The sequence below is a fragment of the Cherax quadricarinatus genome, chromosome 85, assembly GCF_038502225.1.
Source record: "Cherax quadricarinatus isolate ZL_2023a chromosome 85, ASM3850222v1, whole genome shotgun sequence".
Taxonomy (NCBI): Eukaryota; Metazoa; Arthropoda; class Malacostraca; order Decapoda; family Parastacidae; genus Cherax; species Cherax quadricarinatus.
Genome location: NC_091376.1, coordinates 9,452,120 through 9,475,110, shown reverse-complemented (window position 1 = coordinate 9,475,110; position 22,991 = coordinate 9,452,120). Strand labels below are relative to the sequence as shown.

General features: G+C 39.0%; 1 protein-coding gene across 2 annotated transcripts in view; it reads right to left on the bottom strand.

Moving 5' to 3' along the window:
• Positions 1–283: 283 nt before the first annotated feature.
• LOC128703153 (ufm1-specific protease 1) overlaps positions 284–22,991 on the bottom strand; it is a 33,047-nt gene continuing 10,339 nt past the window's right edge. For both annotated transcript variants that reach the window (XM_053797721.2, XM_053797720.2), the window contains exons 3-5: positions 19,560–19,751; positions 19,115–19,324; positions 284–560 (exon numbers count right to left, since the gene is read on the bottom strand). In XM_053797721.2, coding sequence (XP_053653696.1) covers positions 411–560; positions 19,115–19,324; positions 19,560–19,751 — 552 coding nt within the window. In that variant the 3' untranslated portion in view covers positions 284–410. The remainder of the gene's footprint in view (positions 561–19,114; positions 19,325–19,559; positions 19,752–22,991) is intronic.

The window sequence follows — 22,991 nt, the reverse complement described above, 5'->3', positions numbered from 1 at the left end:
ATGTATCATAAATTAGTGTGTTAATAAGTAGAAGGACTGTGGGACAACAGAATGATTGCTAACTTGGAATACTTTACATGTTTATGTTTTGTTATTTACTGCACCACCTACCTCCACAATAGGATTCCAAAATTAAGATGCAAAATAGCTGTTCGAACATTAAAAAAGCCCTTTTCCTTACTAACATTTTAAATTGACTCCATTAAATGAAAGGTAAATTTTGGACTTCCCCTCCATCTTATATAACAGACAATGCATTATATGTACTATTTAACTATATTTATTTTTATTGTTTCAAATAACTTGGCATATTTAATGAAAGCAATAAATGCAGAAGAGCATAAGAGGAATTGAAATTCGTAAAATATTTCAAATCTACAATGAACATTCATTTTATAATTAACATTTCTTCATTTATCTAATAATTCTCTAGCAGTAAACTGTGGAAGACACATATTATAGAACGAGGATTCGTTGAAATCTGTCAGGGGCTGCCATTTTACCCATTCACTAGACTGTAGTGCTGCAGCATCTGTAGCTTCTCCCCAAAAGTGAGGATCCTGATAATAATCAAGAAATAACACTTAATTCCTGAACAATATTACTTTTGATATTGAGTAAAGCATGACAAAATTTCTAACACACAAGGTATGAAGGCAAAATAATACGATAGTAAGAAGTCTTAAAGGTAATGCTCAAGATATCCAGCTTCTTGCATTATACTACTCTCTAATCTATCCCTACCTCACCTATGCTATTTGTGCCTGGGGATCCATAACAGCAAATCACCTTGATTAACTCAACAAATTTGTTAAGTGGCAGTATGAATGATCACTTAATCTACTGCCAGACAAAACATTCCTCAATCTTCAAAGGCCTAAACCTACTTAATATACATGATATTCACTCATACTACTGTACATACTACATATGCAAATCAATAAATTCTAATATTAATCCTGACATGAGATGTTTTTTTGATAGCTGCAACAGAACTCATAAGAATAACACTAAACACAAAAATTTATACAATATTTCCAGTGTCAAGCATAATCTTAGTAGAAGCTCAATGCACATAAAAGGACCCAAAATCTGAAACTCCCAACCTGAAAACTCCAGAGCCTCTCTATCCCCCAACAGTTTCAAGGCTACTGCAAAAAAGCACCCCATTCCCTAATGTGATCCAAACAAGTATTTACATCTTTCTTCTTTCTTTCAACGCACCAGCCGTATCCCACTGAGGTGGGGTGGCCCAAAAGGAAAAACGAATGTTTCTCCTTTTAAATTTAGTAATATATACAGAAGGGGTTATTAGCCCCTTGCTCCCGGCATTTTAGTCACCTCTTACGACACGCATGGCTTACGGAGGAAGAATTCTGTTCCACTTCCCCATGGAGAAGTATTTACATGTATACTAAAAAAAAATTCTTTCAACCACAGATACATACATATATTAAAACCATTTATTCTTATTTACTTGTAACCATAATTCAACTTATAGAAATAGTCTGTCTGCTTGTTTATGTTTTGTTTGTTCATTATTTAATACCAATGTAAAAAGTTTCAATTAACAAACAATGTCTCATGATACTTGAATTCAGCAATTCCTACTGCCTCTGATTTAGCTGTATCTTGTTCGGGTAAATTTTTTTTTTTTTTTTTTTTTTTAGAAACTAGAATACTATAAGGCTGTTACCTGATTAGTCACTGCTCCTAAAACTCGAGTTTTGAAATGAATGCCATCTCATGCAAAAAACAACTCAGTTTTTTCCTTATAATCATGTATAATGATATACTCTGTCTACTTATATATACATTTGTTACATATTCCTGTAATCATGACTCGTGTCCTTCTATACACACATGTAATGTTCACTGCCATTGTAGTCTTAAGCTAGGCCTAAGTTTTCCTGAAATGCTTTGCATAACCATAGGCTTTCTGCATGCATAATCAAGTGTCACCCATTTCTGTACAAACAATGTACCATGTGGAAATAAATTTTTGAATTTAGAATTTGAATTGAATTAGTTTAGTAGGAACCAGCTAATACAGTGGACCCCTGGTTAACGATATTTTTTCATTCCAGAAGTATGTTCAGGTGCCAGTACTGACTGAATTTGTTCCCATAAGGAATATTGTGAAGTAGATTAGTCCATTTCAGACCCCCAAACATACACATACAAACACACTTACATAAATACACTTACATAATTGGTCGCATTGGGAGGTGATCGTTAAGCGGGGGTCCATTGTACTTTATACCGAATTCCATCTACCGTATCAGTCGGACCTTGACTCTGTCAAAAAATCCTTTATTTTTTCATATCTCATGTATAAGTCTACCCTTATTCTTGAGGGACTTCAATGCTTTCAGTGTCTCATACATAAATCTACATTACTGATGTCAGTGCCACTCATGTACCTTTATACTTTTGATATACCTTTGAAGAGTTTTGAGAGTTTAACTATTCCCAGAGCCCACCCATGGGCCCGGCTCGTCTGGTGCTTGCTTGGTCAACCAGGCTGTTGCTGATGGAGGCCCGCTGCCCCACATATCCATCACAGCCTGGTTGATCTGGCACCTGGTGAAGATACTTGTCCAATTTCCTCTGTAGACCTACATTTTAAGCACAGTGCCCTCAAATATGCTGTTATCAGTAAATTTTGGATCTGTGCAACGAGTATGCAAAGTATAAAAAAAAATTCAGCCCCACATGGTGCATGATGGACAAAGCAAATCTCTGAGGTTTTTCTAGGGTGAATTTTATGATTTTATTGTCTGTTTCTTAATATCAGCTGACAGAATGGAAGACATACTACTGAAACAGAGATAATTTCAGTCAGCTTGACACAGGGCTCAAAGTACATAGTAGAAACATTTGATTTTTGATGATCTTTCTGAGGAAGGGTGTCAGATGTGGAGGAATCTTGGATATACATTTATCATGCTCTGCAGATCTTCACTGAGAACAGGATACGAGTGTAACTAGCAGTGACTGACCTGGGTCGTGTCTGCTTAAACAGAGCTGCCCATTACCAGGGACTGTAAGTGCCACAAGTCCATGAATCACGAGGCTAACCATCAAATGACATCACAAGGGGTAACCATGTACACTGACAAATGGTCATTACTGACAGGGTAAGGCCCCTCCCTCTCTCTGTTTTGTTTTACTAGGCCTGCTTCAATTATTGGGATGCCCTAAACCAGGGGTCAGCAACCTATGGCCCGCAGGCCAGATCCAGCCAATGGGGCCATAGCTCAAATGATGTTAAATATATGTCAAAGTTTAGTACGTATTATCATTTTTTTTAACACATTGGTCATCTCCCACTGAGGCAGGGTGACCCAAAAAAAAAAGAAAATTCCCAGAAAGAAAATACTTTCATCATCATTCAACACTTTCACCTCACTCATACATAATCACTGTCTTTGCAGAGGCACTCAGTTTAGAATTCCCTCCAAACTGCCAATATCCCAAAACCCTCCTTTAACCCGTAAACGGTCCAAGCAGATCTACGTTCACACGTGTAGTGCTACAAAAGTAGATCTACGTTTTTTTTACATTCTTCTTCTTTCTTTCAACACACCGGCCATATCCCACCGAGGCAGGGTGGCCCAAAAGGAAAAACGAAAGTAGATCAAAGTTTTTTTTACACATTTTCAAATGTAAAAAAACAAAAAGATCTACTTTTTTTACATACTTTCAAATGTTGAAAAAACGTATATATACGTTTGGACCGTTTACGGGTTAAAGTGCAGGCATTGTACTTCCCATTTCCAGGAATCAAGTCCGGCTAACCGGTTTCCCTGAATCCCTTCACAAAATATTACCCTGTTCGCACTCCAACAGCTCTATTTGTTAACTATGGCGATAGGTGTGGCAAGCCATCCACTCAGACATGGGCTCTGGCCCCCTAGGCAGAACAAGGTTGCTGACCCTTGCCCTAAACCATGACCAATCATTCTTGGTTATATTTTATTATCCAAGAAATAGGGTAAACCTTTGACTTTTCTATTTATTTTTTTTGGGGAGAGATTCAAAATGAAGGGCAAGTGTAATATAGGAGAGACCTAGGGACATGATTAATGAAAAAAGGATAAGTTCCTTTAGTAGTTGTAATGCACACAGTGTCTATATTGGACTACTGCTTTTAAGTTTGAATTTTTTAAAATATTGTGCAAAATTGGCCAAAAAACCATATTTTGTGCACTTTATAGGGTAGTTCCAATAGTTGAATGCTCAATCAACAGAGCAGAAGGCATACTAACGAAATAGCTAAGAATATGATTGGATTCAGCAAAATCAATGATGCGTAAATTGCACCCAGACTTCTAACTTAGTGCCTGCAGAATTCTGAACATTTTTCCATAAATTATTATATTTTTAGTCATTACCTTCAGAAAAAGATTCTCTACTAATTCAAAAGATTTTTTTTTTAAATCATGATACTGTCAGCACTTTTTATATCAGGGATCAGAGCAATGAAAGGGTTCTGAGGCAAAATATATTCAAGCAAACCTTGAAAAAATGTACAGAAAATGTAACAGAAAAAAAATTCACAATATTAGTGGCAAAAAAGGAGAAATACAAAGTTAGCCAAAACAATTGACAAGCATAAGAATAAAGGAGGATTGCAATAGACCTACCTGCTCATGCTAGGCAGATCCTACTAACATACAACCATTACTTAAGTATAGAACACTGCAATATGTCTACTGGATCCTACTAAGCAGGTCCTACCCACACCTAACAATTACATAAATATAGAGCACTGCAGTAGGGCTACTGGCTCATGTGTGGAAAGGGACACTTGTGTACAGTTCAGGACATTTATTGAAGGAAATGTTTTGCCACAAGTGGCTTCTTCAGTCCTAATACAGAGTAAGCTAAAACATGTTAGCATATAGTAGACAGTGCAGGTGACCTTGAAGAGCAAAAGGTATGTCAAATTGCAGAAAACATGTTGGACATATATATAAGTGAGAGGGGTTGGATACACAAATAACCAGCACATAGAAGAGAGAAGATTACGACGATGTTTCGGTCCGATTTGAACCATTTACAAAGTCGAAAGAAGTGTTCTTATCTCCCTCTATCTCCATGCTCTCTGCATTTATGATCCTCAGTTCCTTCAATCAGAAATTTCCACTCTTCATAACTCATTTTCTCGTCTTGGCTACCCTTCCCATTTCATAGACCCTGCCTTCTCACGTGCTAAATGTAATTTCTTCTCTCCCAAACTCTCTACTCCTGGGAACTCTTCTCTCCTCTGCCTTCCCTACATTTCCCGTCTTTCTAATCTCAACAACTCTCTCTGTTCCTTAGACATCAAACTTACATTCCGCCAGACTAACACTCTTCGCACTAATCTCATTCATACCTCTCCTCCCTCTACAGATGCTCCTGGTGTCTACTCTATTTCTTGTTCCTCCTGTCCTCTTCAATGCTTTGGAGAAACTGGCCGATCTCTTTCTGACAAACTTAGGGAGCACAAAAGTAGTGTTAAGCTTGCCAACACTAACACTGCTCTCTTCTGTCACATCAGAGATCACAGCCATCCCATTGACTGGTCTTCTGCTAAAACTGTCTTCCCTACTTCCAACTCTAACAGTCGCCATCTGGTTGAATTCTCCCTAATACACAACTTTCATTATATGAATCTTAGTCCTGGCTTCATCTCTGTAGATGCCTTCCTATCCCACTACATTGTAAAATACTTCAAACTTCAGAACACCCGTGACCTAACCTGATTCCTCCTTTTTTTCTTCTTCTCCCTCTTCCCCTTTCCTCTTTGCTTTTTCTCCTTTGGGTTCTTTCTTCTGCCCTGTGTATCTGTTCCTTCTTTTTATTCATTTATTTATTCCCCCCCTTCCTCAGTGTTTTTGCTCCTACTCTCTGTGGGCACCTAGCTCCCTTGCAGTGCTCCTCTTTCTATATGACTGGCTCCTCCTCCTCTTACTACATCCCCACTACTACTTCTTCCACCTCCACTACTACCTCCTGCCTATATATACCCTTCCCGCTCTCCTTTTCGTTAGTGTGACCGAAACATCGTTGTAATCTCCTCTCTTCTATATACGGGTTGTGTATCGTTCCAGTCACGGTATTGTGCCTTTTTTGTTATTTATAGAGGGGTTGGATCTCAGCAAGACCTGTCTAGCATGGACTAGTACATCTGCTGTGTAGTTTTTCCATGTTCACATGATGGCGGATCCTAATATGGATAACAATCTTTTAATCAAAAGTCTGGAAACACTGAAGCTTCCAGACCTTTGCAGGATAGTATCAGTTGAAGCAATTAAGGCAGCTTCCAGCAACTTTCACCTCTGTTGGTTGTTTTCACAAATGACAAGTTGTGTTGTTTTAAACTTCATTAAGTGCTCACATTTATTTGTGTAAACAGGAGCCTGTAATTGTTTTACACGATGGTAGGATTGCTGGTGTCTTTTTTTTCTGTCTCATGAACATGCAAGGTTTCAGGTACGTCTTGCTACTTCTACTTACACTTAGGTCACACTACACATACATGTACAAGCATATAGTATATACACACCCCTCTGGGTTTTCTTCTATTTTCTTACTAGTTCTTGTTCTTGTTTATTTCCTCTTACCTCCATGGGGAAGTGGAACAGAATTCTTTCTCCATAAGCCATGCGTGTTGTAAGAGGCGACTAAAATGCCAGGAGCAAGGGGCTAGTAACCCCTTCTCCTGCATATATTACTAAATGTAAAAGGAGAAACTTACGTTTTTCCTTTTGGACCACCCCACCTCAGTGGGATACGGCTGGTACGTTGAAAGATGAAGAAAGATTTATTTGTGTTGCACACAGGCATTGTTTTAGTCAACTCATCTGCAGGTGTTCCTGTGTTTCCGAAGTCTGATACTTAATGACATAGTTTCTCCCACGTACTTCTTGTTGCATCCACCACATGGAGTTATGTATACTCCTGTGCTGGTTAAAGGTTTTTTCTTGTGTTTCTGCATCAAGCCTCTGATTGAAGAGGAAGAGTTGGTAGCTATTCAGGTCACTGGCATTATCTACTATATATTAACCTGTTTAGCTTACTCTGTATTACTACAGATAAAACCTCTGGTGACAAAACATTTTCTTTAATAAATGTCCTGAACTGAACACAAGTATCCTTTTCCACAGTTTGTCAGTATCACCCTACCATTTACAACAAGACTACTGGCTCATGCTAGGCAGGATCTACTTACACCTAACCATCACACAAATAGAGAACACTGTAGTAGGTCAATAGGCTCACCGGCCCATGCTAGGCAGGCCCTACTCACACTAACCACACGTTTGTTCAAAAGAGATTAGTAAAAAAGAGGTAATTTATTATCTATACATTTGTCAGCAGCTACCCACATCTAGTAAGCATCAGTAGTGGGAGGAGAGGAAAAAAGTAGCCTGAGGGAAGGAAAAGGACTAAGGGGTTGGGTGGATGACACTAGCACCCTCTGTCTCTTTTCCCTAATCTATAATTACCCTCTCCTATGAAACTGCTTTTAGCACTCTTCCCCACTCCATAATCAACAGAGGACTCATGTCTGATAGAAATAGGTAAAGGACTTTAGACTTAATATTTCCAATTTTAAGTCACCCTGTCTCAGTGGGATACAGCCACTTCGTTAAAAAAAAAATCCAATTTTGTTAAAGTTCAATTATAAATATTACCCTTATTATTTTTCATCACATGCGTGATATTTTAAGTACTATTCATATTATGTACGTACAGCTATGCTTATTCACACCACACCCTCACCATTACCTTCCCAAACATAACAGTGAGATGAAAGAGAGCATATACAAGGTGTGTTATATTACATACGATGAGAGGGAGGGAATGGGAGGCAGCCTTGCTGTTGCCACTGTCTACTTTTGTCACCACAATACTCCCCACATCATCACAACAGTGAAGGGGTGGTGAACACAAGGAAAGAATGTTGTCAGATATGACAGGAGAGAGGTAGGAAATGACACAGGAAATGGGAGGTGGTGGTTAGGAAATGGGAGGGAGGAAAGGGAAGAGACAAGGCCTCATCTGAGTACTCTTTTTTTTTTATTTCACTGCTAAAAATACATGAAATTGCATCTGGCATATTGTTCAGAAACACACAAAAACTTATTGTGTGGATGTCAATAGGAAAACAGACTTCCAGTCTTGAAACACTAGTTACAAATGATTTCCAGAAATGAATCTTGTTATTAAGCTGGGACACTTATGTTCTTATTGAACCATAATTATCCCCTGGTTAACAATATTTGGTTCAATGTAAATTCATTCAAAGACTAACAGATACATTAAAAAGTAAACCCATATATGCTTGACAACCTGGCCCCTGATAACTAAAGGTTTCAGGGACTTACCCAGTCTGGCAAGTCTTTGTACTCCTAGGATGAATAAACAAATAAATGCATGCTCACATACACGCACACATACGGATACGCATGCATGCATACACACAATGGAACAGGGAATACTTGTCAGGAAGACAGTAGCGAGACATGCTACGTGGCGAGGTGTCAGAGTGGGCACCTGTAACGAGTGGGGTCCCACAGGGGTCAGTCCTAGGACAAGTGCTGTTTCTGGTATTTGTGAACGACATGACGGAAAGAATAGACTCCGAAGTGTCCCTGTTTGCAGATGATGTGAAGTTGATGAGAAGAATTCATTCAGACGAAGACCAGGCAGATCTACAAAGGGATCTGGACAGGCTGCAGACCTGGTCCAGCAATTGGCTCCTGGAGTTCAACCCCACCAAGTGCAAAGTCATGAAGATTGGGGAAGAGCAAAGAAGACTGTAGATGGAGTACAGTCTAGGGGACCAGAGACTACAAACTTCACTCAAGTAAAAAGATCTTGGGGTGAGTATAACACCAGGCACATCTCCTGACGTGCACATCAACCAAATAACTGCTGCAGCATATGGGCGCCTGGCAAACCTAAGAACAGCATTCCGACATCTTAATAAGGAATCGTTCAGGACCCTGTACACTGTATACGTCAGGCCCATATTGGAGTATGCGGCACCAGTTTGGAACCCACACCTAGCCAAGCATATAAAGACACTAGAGAAAGTGCAAAGGTTTGCAATAGGACTAGTCCCAGAGCTAAGAGGTATGTCCTACGAGGAAAGGTTAAGGGAAATCAACCTGACGACACTGGAGGACAGGAGAGATAGGGGGGACATGATAACGACATATAAAATACTGAGAGGAATTGACAAGGTGGACAAAGACAGGATGTTCCAGAGATGGGACACGGCAACAAGGGGACACAGTTGGAAGTTGAAGACAGATGAATCACAGGGATGTTAGGAAGTATTTCTTCAGTCAAAGAGTAGTCAGGAAGTGGAATAGTTTGGGAAGCAATGTAGTGGAGGCAGGATCCATACATAGCTTTAAGCAGAGGTATGATAAAGCTCATGGTTCAGGGAGAGTGACCCAGTAGCGGCCAGTGAAGAGGCGGGGCAAGGAGCTATGACTCAACTCCTGCAACCACAACTAGGTGAGTACGTATGCATGCGCATGCACACACACACACACACACACACACACACACACACACACACACACACGCACTCACACGCACTCACACGCACTCACACGCACTCACACGCACTCACACGCACTCACACGCACTCACACGCACTCACACGCACTCACTCACATGCACTCACATGCACTCACTCACATGTACACACTCACACGCACACGCACACACACACACACACACACACACACACACACACACACACACACACACACACACACACACACACACACATACACTCACCAGCTAGGATGACATGGCTGAGTAGGAGTGACTGACTGTACAGCTAATGTTATCTTTTGCAAATGAATGATGTCAAATGGTGTTCTTGCCCTCCTTGCTTCAATGATTTTTGATTCATTTGATCTAAGTTAACCATATCACAAGCTTCTCCTTGTTCCTCCTCCTTTCCGTAACTCATACCACCACCTTTCCCAGCTTTATACCTCCTTTCCCAACTTCATACCTCCTCCATTCCCAACCTAATACATCCTTCTTTACCAGCCTCATATCTCCTCCTTTCCAACCTCTTGCCTCCTCCTTTCTGTCTCAAATCACCTCCTTTTCCTCCCTGGAACCTCCTTTCCCTGTCTGGAAGTTCCTCATATCCCTGCTTCATACCTCCTTTTCCCTTCCTCATACCTCCTCCTTACCCTGCCTCATTCCTTCTGGATCTCCTCCTCTGCCTGCCTGCCTCCATCATATCTCCTCTTCCTCCACTTCTTCTTCCTGACTTTGCTTCATACCTCCTCCTCCTCCTAACATTGGCACTGCATTATTTTTTTTTTTTCAACAAGTTGGCCGTCTCCCACCGAGGCAGGGTGACCCAAAGAGAAAGAAAATCCCCAAAAAGAAAAAAAACTTTCATCATCATTCAACACTTTCACCTCACTGACACATAATCACTGTTTTTGCAGAGGTGCCCAGAATACAACAGTTTAGAAGTATGTACGTATAAAAACACACAACATATCTCTCCAAATTGCCAGTATCCCAAACTCCTCCTTTAGAGTGCAGCATTGTACTTCCCATTTCCAGGACTCAAGTCCGGTTATATAAATTAACCGGTTTCCCTGAATCCCTTCACTAAATATTACCCTGCTCACACTCCAACAGATCGTCAGGTCCCAAATACCATTTGTCTCCAATCACTCCTATCTAACACGCTCACGCACACTTGCTGGAAGTCCAAACCCCTCGCCCACAACACCTCCTTTACCCCCTCCCTCCAACTTTATCGAGGACGACCCCTACCCCGCCTTCCTTCCCCTACAGATTTATACGCTCTCCATGTCATTCTACATTGATCCATTCTCTCTAAATGACCAAACCACCTCAACAAACCCTCTTCAGCCCTCTGACTAATACTTTTATTAACTCCACACCTTCTCCTAATTTCCACACTCTGAATTTTCTGCATAATATTTACACCACACACTGCCCTTAGACAGGACATCTCCACTGCCTCCAACCGCCTCCTCGCTGCAGCATTTACAACCCAAGCTTCACACCCATATAAGAGTGTTGGTGCTACTATACTTTCATACATTCCCTTCTTTGCCTCCGTAGATAACATTTTTTGCCTCCACATATACCTCAATGCACCACTCACCTTTTTTCCTTCATCAATTCTATGATTAACCTCATCCTTCATAAATCCATCCGCTGACACGTCAACTCCCAAATATCTGAAAACATTCACTTCTTCCATACTACTCCTCCCAAATTTGATATCCAATTTTTCTTTATCTAAATCATTTGATACTCTCATCACCTTACTCTTTTCTATGTTCACTTTCAACTTTCTACCTTTACACACATTCCCAAATTTGTCCACTAACCTTTGCAATTTTTCTTTAGAATCTCCCATAAGCACAGTATCATCAGCAAAAAGTAACTGTGTCACTTCCCATTTTGTATTTAATTCCCCATAATTTAATCCCACCCCTCTCCCAAACACCCTAGCATTTACTTCTTTTACAACTCCATCTATAAATATATTAAACAACCATGGTGACATTACACATCCCTGTCTAAGACCTACTTTTACCGGGAAGTAGTCTCCCTCTCTTCTACACACCCTAACCTGAGCCTCACTATCCTCATAAAAACTCTTAACAGCATTTAGTAATTTACATCCTATTCCATACACTTGCAACATCTACCGCATTGCTCCCCTATCCACTGTATCATATACCTTTATCTAAATACTTCTCACATATATGCTTCAATGTAAACACTTGACCTACACATCCCCTACCCACTCTAAAACCTCCTTGCTCATCCTCAATTCTACATTCTGTCTTACCTCTAATTCTTTCAATAATAACCCTACCGCACACTTTTCCTGGTATATTCAGTAAACTTATTCCTCTATAATGTTTACAATCTCTTTTGTCCCCCTTTCCTTTATATAAAGGGACTATACACACTCTCTGCCAATCCCTAGGTACCTTCCCCTCTTTCATACATTTATTAAACCAAAATACCAACCACTCCAACACTATGTCCCCCCCTGCTTTTAACATTTCTGTTATGATCCCGTCAGTTCCAGCTGCTTTACCCCCTTTCATTCTACGTAATGCCTCACGCACCTCCCCCACACTCACATCCTGCTCTTCTTCACTCCTAAAAGATGATATACCTCCCTGGCCAGTGCATGAAATTACCGCCTCCCTTTCTTCGTCGACATTTAAAAGTTCCTCAAAATATTCTCGCCATCTACCCAAAACCTCCATCTCCCTATCTACTAACTCCCCTTCTCTGTTTTTAACTGATAAATCTATTTGTTCCCTAGGCTTTCTTAACTTGTTTAACTCACTCCAAATTTTTTCTTATTTTCATTAAAATTCCTTGACAGTACCTCTCCCACTCTATCATCCGCTCTCCTTTTGCACTCTCACCACTCTCTTCACCTTTCTTTTACTCTCCATATACTCTACGGCCCGGTGGTCTGGTGGCTAAAACTCCCGCTTCACACACGGAGGGCCCGGGTTCGATTCCCGGCGGGTGGAAATTCCGACACGTTTCCTTACACCTATTGTCCTGTTCACCTAGCAGCAAATAGGTACCTGGGTGTTAGTCGACTGGTGTGGGTCGCATCCTGGGGACAAGATTAAGGACCCCAATGGAAATAAGTTAGACAGTCCTCGATGACGCACTGACTTTCTTGGGTTATCCTGGGTGGCTAACCCTCCGGGGTTAAAAATCCGAACGAAATCTTATCTTATCTTACTCTTCCTATAACACTTCTGCTTTGTAAATACCTCTCATTAGCTAACTTTTTCTCTTTTATCACACCCTTTACTTCATCATTCCACCAATCACTCCTCTTTCCTCCTGCACCCTCCCTCCTATAACCACAAACTTCTGCCCCACATTCTAATACTGCATTTTTAAAACTATTCCAACCCTCTTCAACCCCCCCCCCCCCACTACTCATACCTGCACCAGCCCACCTTTCTGCCAATAGTTGCTTATATTTCACCCGAACTTCCTCCTCTCTTAGTTTATACACTTTCACCTCCCTCTTACGTGTTGCCATTTTCCTCTTATCCCATCTACCTCTTACTCTAACTGTAGCTACAACTAGATAATGATCCGATATATCAGTTGCCCCTCTATAAATGTGTACATCCTGGAGCCTACCCATCAACCTTTTATCCACCAATACATAATCTAACAAACTACTTTCATTACGTGCTACATCATACCTTGTATATTTATCCTCTTTTTCATAAAATATGTATTACTTATTACCAAACCTCTTTCTACACATAGCTCAATTAAAGGCTCCCCATTTTCATTTACCCCTGGCACCCCAAATTTACCTACTACTCCCTCCACAACATTTTTTCCCACTTTAGCATTAAAATCCCCAACCACAAGTATTCTCACACTTGGTTCAAAACTCCCCACTCAATTACTCAACATTTCCTAAAATCTCTCTCTCTCCTCTATACTTCTCTCTTCCCCAGGTGCATAAACGCTTACTATACCCACTTCTCACATCCAAAATTTATTTTACTCCACATAATCCTTGAATTAATACATTTATAGTCTCTCTTTTCCTGCCACAGCTTATCCTTCAACATTATTGCTACTCCTCCTTTAGCTCTAACTCTATTAGAAACCCCTGACCTAATCCCATTTATTCCTCTCCACTGAAACTCACCCACCCCCTTCAGCTTTGTTTCACTTAAAGCCAGGATATCCAGCTTCTTCTCATTCATAACATCCACAATCATCTCTTTCTTATCATTCACACAACATTCACGCACATTCAACTTCCCACTTTGACAATTTTCTTTTTATTCTTTTTAGTAATTTTTACAGGAAAATGGGTTACTAGCCCACTGTTCCCGGCATTTTAGTTGACTTTTACAACACGCATGGCTTACGGAGGAAAGATTCTTATTCCACTTCCCCATGGATATATGTAAAAGGAAAAGTAATTAGAACAAGAACTAAGATAAAATCAAAGAAAACTCAGATGAGTGTGTATAAATAAATGTGTACATGTATGTTTAGTGTAACCTAAGTGTAAGTAGAAGTAGCAAGACGTACCTGTAATCTTGCATGTTTATGAGACAGACAAAAGACACCAGCAATCCTACCATCATGTAAAACAATTACAGGTTTTTGTTTTACACTCACTTGGCAGAACGGTAGTACCTCCCTGGGTGGTTGCTGTCTACCAACCTACTACCTAGTACTGCATTATTATATATATAAATATATGTACGCTTAACAATTCACAAACAGGTAAAATTATTTACGAACTTCATCTCTCAGTCGACAGCAGGATTCGAACCTGCACACACTGCATCAAAGTACACAGTACTTTAACCAGGGTCTGGCTGTGTGGATAAAGTACTGTGTACTTTGATGCAATGTGTGCAGGTCTGAATCCTGCTGTGGACTTAGAGATAATATTGTATGTATGTATGTAGTTAAATAAAAGAGAAACTTTCGTTTTTCTCTTTAGGTCACCCTGCCTCGGTGGGATATGGCCGGTTCATTGAAAAAAATAGTAGTTAAATATAATATGTCATCCAAATTTCTCTAACTCCTCCTTCCCTTTTTTTCCTCTCTCTCTCTCTCACACAATTTCTCTTGGCCCCATTCTGGAATGGAGGTGACAGGCCATCCCAGAAGATGGCAATTCCTAAGCACTGTACAAGTAATGAATGGTTTTGAAAACCAACAAGTTGAAGATTGAGACACTTATGCAACATATGGGAATCTTTATTTAGGAAATGTTTCACCACACAGTGGCTTTATCAGTCCAATACAAAGTAGAAATGGGTAAGGAGAGCGAGGTAATCAGTCCCTCAGCCTGGAATCAATGTGTTCAGTCCATCACTCTTGTAGGAAGTACAGCATAGGGCCGTAGATGTGGCTTATATACTGTAGTCAGGTGAGGTGAAGCAGGAGGCGGCGGGGTCATAGTGGTACCACTATGATCCTGCCTCCTCCTGCTTCACCTCACCTGACTACAGTATATAAGCCACATCTACGGCCCTATGCTATACTTCCTACAAGAGTGATGGACTGAACACATCGATTCCAGGCTGAGGGACTGATTACCTCACTCTCTTTACCCATTTCTACTTTGTACTGGACTGATGAAGCCACTGTGTGGCAAAACGTTTCCTAAATAAAGATTCCCATATGTTGCATAAGTGTCTCAATGTTCAACACTGTACAAGTAGCTCCAGTTTTGCTGAAACGAAACCTTTGAGGCTCCCACAGCTGAATACTTGATGATAAACTCATTACCATACTAAAGTCTCCCAGCTCAGGCTGACAGATTTCAACAGTATACATGTGGCCCATCCTATGTGACGGAATATGACAAGAAAATGTAGTTAGCATTTATTTCTACTGTATAACTATCATATAAAATATGGTAGCAGCACACTGCTGTTGTATCCAATTTTCATAAAAAAGGTAAATAATAAGAAAAGCATTATTTTAGACACCTGAATGACTATTTTATACTGCAAAGAAACCAGAAGCCATTGCCATAGCTTTCTGTCCACCCCCAGGACCATCCAACTCTACTACACTTCTTCATGTTGCCATGCCAACATGCCAAGAACCAAACAAACATTGTTTGTTTAGTTTAATTTACAAAACATTACAACCATTTGCTTATTCAGCATTTTAAACATTTACCTTTTCTAACATTATCAAATTTACACTAACATTATCAACTTGCTATTCTGATGACCGATTCCCTGTCATATTACAAAATCAAAACAGCAAGTAAAACTACTCAAAGTCAATTTATCACATTCTACAATTCATTCTATGTGACTGATCATGTGTTGGTAAATTCAGACAAGTGAAAATCTGTTCACCATTTATGTCAAAATAAATGCTGGATTCCTAGGTATGCATCCTGTGGAGAGAATAGCACCTTTTCCAAAGAGACCCTTCACCACTACAAACTACTCAAACACTACCACCACATTATGGGTGGGTTAAGCTATGCTGTTCATTCCTTGTAAACACACCACTGGTGCATATGTGGTTCTTCCATACTAAAGTTTTATTATCAAAAGTAAAGTTTACTGGAAATGTTTCTTCCATGAATGCAACTCTGATTATATAATGGGAGTCCATGAGAAAAGTGGTTTTGGATAACACAAGTTTGCTTAAATATACTTATTTGAGGAACATATCTCTAAAGCTAAGCAAGAAATGCAAGTGTATATAAAAAATAAACAAGTGTGACATATACAACAATTTTAATGTGTTTACATAGCACATTTACAGTGGTGTAACGCCAGGCTACTTAGACTTGTCTCAACAAACAGACAAGTAATATGTAAGTAATAAAACATAAACATCAAAGCAGAGTAGGGCATCACACAAGTACACACATTTCTGCAAACCCCTTAATTTTCAAACCCCAGCTATACAAAAAGAATGATACACCCATACCAAAAACAGCAGCAGGGGATGGGAAAACTTCAAACATTCTTAACCCAGTAGTAGACCAACCAATAGTTATTACAGAAATAAGGATACCCCTGCCAAGGCAGATGCCACCACAACATACACTATTACTGTGATGCTACCATATACTGTACCTTGGATGAGTTCCAAGAGTTTTTCTATTCCCAGAGACCAGCCCTGGCCCAGGCTCGTCTGGTGAAATCAGATCGTCATTCAATCTCCAATCCCAACATTCAAGCAATATGAATCCCAACATTCAAGCAATATGACTGAATAAAGGTAAGGGAATAACAAAACTCAAGATCTGGCAACTAAAACCCATACCAAAGATGCCGGATTTTCAACATGATCAGATAATCATTTACAATAGACAGGAAAAAAAATGTAAAAAAATCAAGAGACAAGAATCAGTAATCAAAAGTCAAAAGGAAGAAATGAAAAATCTTTGGGCAAGTTTTGCCACACAAAGAAAAGTTGCATGAATAAGACAATTCATCTGAAATAAAGTCAACAAACCATGATGAAATTATATACTGCACTGTACAATAATCAAAAGTTTTCAGACAAATTGAAGGAAAATTTTGTCATTCTTAACACCAAACAAACATAGGCTGTTGAATAACTTATACCATGGAACAACAGCAACAACTCATTGATGATGTTGTAATGAAAAGTCATAATCTCCCTCAAGAATCAATTCAGGGTTGTGAAAACACTGTTTTGTACCTTATCAAATGAAAGACTTATTTAACCCTTTGACTGTTTCGGTCATATAAATACGTCTTACGCACCCGTTCCTGACGTATTTATACGCATAAATTCTAGCAGCTTCAAATCAAGCAGGAGAAAGCTGGTAGGCCCACATGTGAGAGAATGGGTCTGTGTGGTCAGTGTGCACCACAAAAAAAATCCTGCAACATGCAGTGCGTAATGAGAAAAAAAACTGACCGTTTTTCTGGATTAAAACACCAACTTTGAGGTGTATTTTCATATAGTATTTATCGTTGTATTCTCGTTTTCATGGTCTCAGGTGATAAAATGGAAAACATATTACAGAAATAGAGATGATTTTGATTACTTTCACGATGAAAATGACCTTGAAATTGAGCTCAAAGTAGCGGAAATATTCGATTTTTACCAATGTTCAGGAGTAAACAAATCATACCACTCATCCAGTACACTTCAACTGGGGAGTCTAATATTCTTTCACTTGTGCATTGACATTATTTATACCATTTTTACAATAATGCAGTAGTCTGCACAACAGTAAATTTTGTATTTTTTTGTATGAATAAAAAATCAAAATAGAAAGCAATAGTAATGTGAGGGGCCTAGAGACGTGACTAATGAACAGAGGATATGTTATTTTAGTGCCAAGAATGTCTACATTGTTTATTCTGGACCCTATTTTGAAATTGGCATCTTTTTTAATTTGAGTGAAATTGGCTAAATTGCCAATTTCTGACCACTTTATTGGGTAGTTCAAATCGGTAAATGGGCGGTTTCTTGTACTCAACTCATAGAAAAAATGGAGTTCTAAAGAAATAGCTATGAGTTTGGTCAACTGGAACAACTGAATTGGCCAGAAACAGGGCTCAAAGTCGGCGAAATCACCGATGCGTATATGTCGCCGAGACCACTAACTTTGTGGGAGCGTAATTCCGTGAGTTTTCAACCAAATTTCGTACTTTTGGTGTCATTACCATCGGGAAAAGATTCTCTATCATTTCACAAGAAAAAATAATTTTTTTTTTTTCCAAATATTTATCGATATAGAATGACAGTTTCAGAAAGGGACCTGCGACAGTCAAAGGGTTAAAAGAACCTTACAAATTAGATAAACTAGTTAAATGTTTCAGATCTATTAATTAAGAAAAAACACTTAATCACTAAGTAAAAGAGGCATTCATTAAGACTGCTAAAAAAATGCAGGAAGATGTATGATTTACAAAGAGGTTTCATCTATAATGTCATCCAGTCCTTTTAATACACCCATACACACTCACCAATGCTAACATCTGAGGTCAATAAAAAATAATACAAGTTTTTCTCAGTCTGCCTCCATCTCAATAAAGAATACAACTTGGAAGATAAGAAACTGGATAGTTTCAACCTGATATATCTATTAGACAGTTCCTAACTTATGTTCTCCCTCGTAATTCAAAGACACCTTAAACAGGGAGAATATGTGACCACAGTCACCCACAGTGGGGCTTTAAAGTAACACTGTGGGAGTAATGTCATAAAATAAAGGTTCTCCCTGGTTGAAGTGTTATGAATGACACAAAATTAGGAAAGAAAATTTATGATGATGTTTCAATCAATCCTGAACCACTGTCAAATTGTTTAGTTGTGACAACAATGGTCCAAAACTGACTGAAACATCATCAAAAGTGTCCTCTTCAAAGTACGGATTATTTGTTATTTTGTCTCTTTGTAAGAAACAATAAATTGAAAAAGTATTATAAAATAAAATACATCCTGTATAATGATTAGAAATGACATTCATAAAGAAGAGAATTCTTTGCTAAATATTTTCTAAAGTAAATGAATATAAATAATAATAGAGGATTATACTCACCACAACAAGAAGGTAATTATCAGTTGAGCCCTTACATACTCCTACAATGCCTTTAGATGACACATCAGTATCTCCACCCATCATGACTGGGGATCCTCTGGTCTTGAAGTGATCACATAAAGTATCTATATGTTCACACAAATCTTTACCACGCCTTGTATGAATAATTTTGCACTGAACATTATAAATAGTGTCTAATACATGGCAAACCTGTAACAAAATTATTCATCAATTTACATTCATAATAAATATACTACTTTTGTTTCCAACTAGACAAAATACTGCACATTATCTATATAATAAATATGAAAATACTCAACAGTATGGTACTATATGATATATGGCAAGTCAAAATTAAGTGAATATCTTTAATGAACAAACTTTTTTAAATGTACGTATCTTATAGCAATACGATTCAAATTTTGTATTGTAGCATAATGCATACCTCAACACTGCCTATCCACTGTTTCGAGTTTAGAAAGTTCTCTTCCTTATCTCCAATTTCCACGAGGATTTCCTGTATGTGATGATTGGAAGGTACAGCTCGTAAACTGCTCGAAGATCCTTGTGACTTTTGTAACTGCCCTCGAACCCACGAACACAGAGTCATAAGTGTTCTATATCCACAGCCCCAGCCCTGGAAGACACATTTACCCATCACAAAAGTTGCATCCACCAAAATATAACAGGTTTCAATGACTGAATTTTGTGATGCCAATAGCATACAGTAAAATTAATTTTTTTTATTTTTTTTTTTTTTTTTTTTTTTTTTTATTTATTTTTTTTTTTTTTTTTTTTTTTTTTTTTTTTTTTTTTTTTTTTTTTTTTTTTCAACAAGTCGGCCGTCTCCCACCGAGGCAGGGTGACCCAAAAAAGAAAGAAAATCCCCAAAAAGAAAATACTTTCATCATCATTCAACACTTTCACCACACTCGCACATTATCACTGTTTTTGCAGAGGTGCTCAGAATACAACAGTCTAGAAGCATACACATATAAAGATACACAACATATCCCTCCAAACTGCCAATATCCCAAACCCCTCCTTTAAAGTGCAGGCATTGTACTTCCCATTTCCAGGACTCAAGTCCGACTATATGAAAATAACCGGTTTCCCTGAATCCCTTCACTAAATATTACCCTGCTCACACTCCAACAGATCGTCAGGTCCCAAGTACCATTCGTCTCCATTCACTCCTATCTAACACGCTCACGCACGCTTGCTGGAAGTCCAAGCCCCTTACCCACAAAACCTCCTTTACCCCCTCTCTCCAACCCTTTCGAGGACGACCCCTACCCCGCCTTCCTTCCCCTATAGATTTATATGCTTTCCATGTCATTCTACTTTGATCCATTCTCTCTAAATGACCAAACCACCTCAACAACCCCTCTTCTGCCCTCTGACTAATACTTTTATTAACTCCACACCTTCTCCTAATTTCCACACTCCGAATTTTCTGCATAATATTTACACCACACATTGCCCTTAAACAGGACATCTCCACTGCCTCCAACCGTCTCCTCGCTGCTGCATTTACCACCCAAGCTTCACACCCATATAAGAGTGTTGGTACTACTATACTTTCATACATTCCCTTCTTTGCCTCCATAGATAACGTTTTTTGACTCCACATATACCTCAACGCACCACTCACCTTTTTTCCCTCATCAATTCTATGATTAACCTCATCCTTCATAAATCCATCCGCCGACACGTCAACTCCCAAGTATCTGAAAACATTCACTTCTTCCATACTCCTCCTCCCCAATTTGATATCCAATTTTTCTTTATCTAAATCATTTGACACCCTCATCACCTTACTCTTTTCTATGTTCACTTTCAACTTTCTACCTTTACACACATTCCCAAACTCATCCACTAACCTTTGCAATTTTTCTTTAGAATCTCCCATAAGCACAGTATCATCAGCAAAAAGTAACTGTGTCAATTCCCATTTTGAATTTGATTCCCCATAATTTAATCCCACCCCTCTCCCAAACACCCTAGCATTTACTTCCTTAACAACCCCATCTATAAATATATTAAACAACCATGGTGACATTACACATCCCTGTCTAAGACCTACTTTTACCGGGAAATAGTCTCCCTCTCTTCTACACACCCTAACCTGAGCCTCACTATCTTCATAAAAACTCTTTACAGCATTTAATAACTTACCACCTATTCCATATACTTGCAACATCTGCCACATTGCTCCTCTATCCAATCTATCATATGCCTTTTCTAAATCCATAAATGCAATAAAAACTTCCCTACCTTTATCTAAATACTGTTCACATATATGCTTCAATGTAAACACTTGATCTACACATCCCCTACCCACTCTGAAACCTCCTTGCTCATCCGCAATCCTACATTCTGTCTTACCTCTAATTCTTTCAATTATAACCCTACCGTACACTTTTCCTGGTATACTCAGTAAGCTTATTCCTCTATAATTTTTACAGTCTCTTTTGTCCCCTTTCCCTTTATATAAAGGGACTATACATGCTCTCCGCCAATCCCTAGGTACCTTCCCCTCTTTCATACATTTATTGAACAAAAGTACCAACCACTCCAACACTATATCCCCCCCTGCTTTTAACATTTCTGTCATGATCCCATCAGTACCAGCTGCTTTACCCCCTTTCATTTTACGTAATGCCTCACGTACCTCCCCCACACTTACATTCTGCTCTTCTTCACTCCTAAAAGATGGTATACCTCCCTGACCAGTGCATGAAATTACTGCCTCTGTTTCTTCCTTAACATTTAAAAGTTCCTCAAAATATTCTCGCCATCTACCTAATACCTCCATCTCCCCATCTACTAACTCCCCTACTCTGTTTTTAACTGACAAATCCATATTTTCCCTTGGCTTTCTTAACTTGTTTAACTCACTCCAAAATTTTTTCTTATTTTCATTAAAATTTCTTGACAGTGCCTCTCCCACTCTATCATCTGCTCTCCTTTTGCACTCTCTCACCACTCTCTTTACCTTTCTTTTACTCTCCATATATTCTGCTCTTCTTATAACACTTCTGCTTTGTAAAAACCTCTCATAAGCTACCTTTTTCTCTTTTATCACACCCTTTACTTCATCATTCCACCAATCACTCCTCTTTCCTCCTGCACCCACCCTCCTATAACCACAAACTTCTGCCCCACATTCTAATACTGCATTTTTAAAACTATTCCAACCCTCTTCAACCCCCCCATTACTCATCTTTGCACTATCCCACCTTTCTGCCAATAGTCGCTTATATCTCGCCCGAACTTCCTCCTCCCTTAGTTTATACACTTTCACCTCCCTCTTACTTGTTGTTGCCACCTTCCTCTTTTCCCATCTACCTCTTACTCTAACTGTAGCTACAACTAAATAATGATCCGATATATCAGTTGCCCCTCTATAAACATGTACATCCTGGAGCCTACCCATCAACCTTTTATCCACCAATACATAATCTAATAAACTACTTTCATTACGTGCTACATCATACCTTGTATATTTATTTATCCTCTTTTTCATAAAATATGTATTACTTATTACCAAATTTCTTTCTACACATAGCTCAATTAAAGGCTCCCCATTTACATTTACCCCTGGCACCCCAAATTTACCTACTACTCCCTCCATAACATTTTTACCCACTTTAGCATTGAAATCCCCAACCACCATTACTCTCACACTTGATTCAAAACTCCCCACGCATTCACTCAACATTTCCCAAAATCTCTCTCTCTCCTCTACACTTCTCTCTTCTCCAGGTGCATACACGCTTATTATAACCCACTTTTCACATCCAATCTTTATTTTACTCCACATAATCCTTGAATTAATACATTTATAGTCCCTCTTTTCCTGCCATAGCTTATC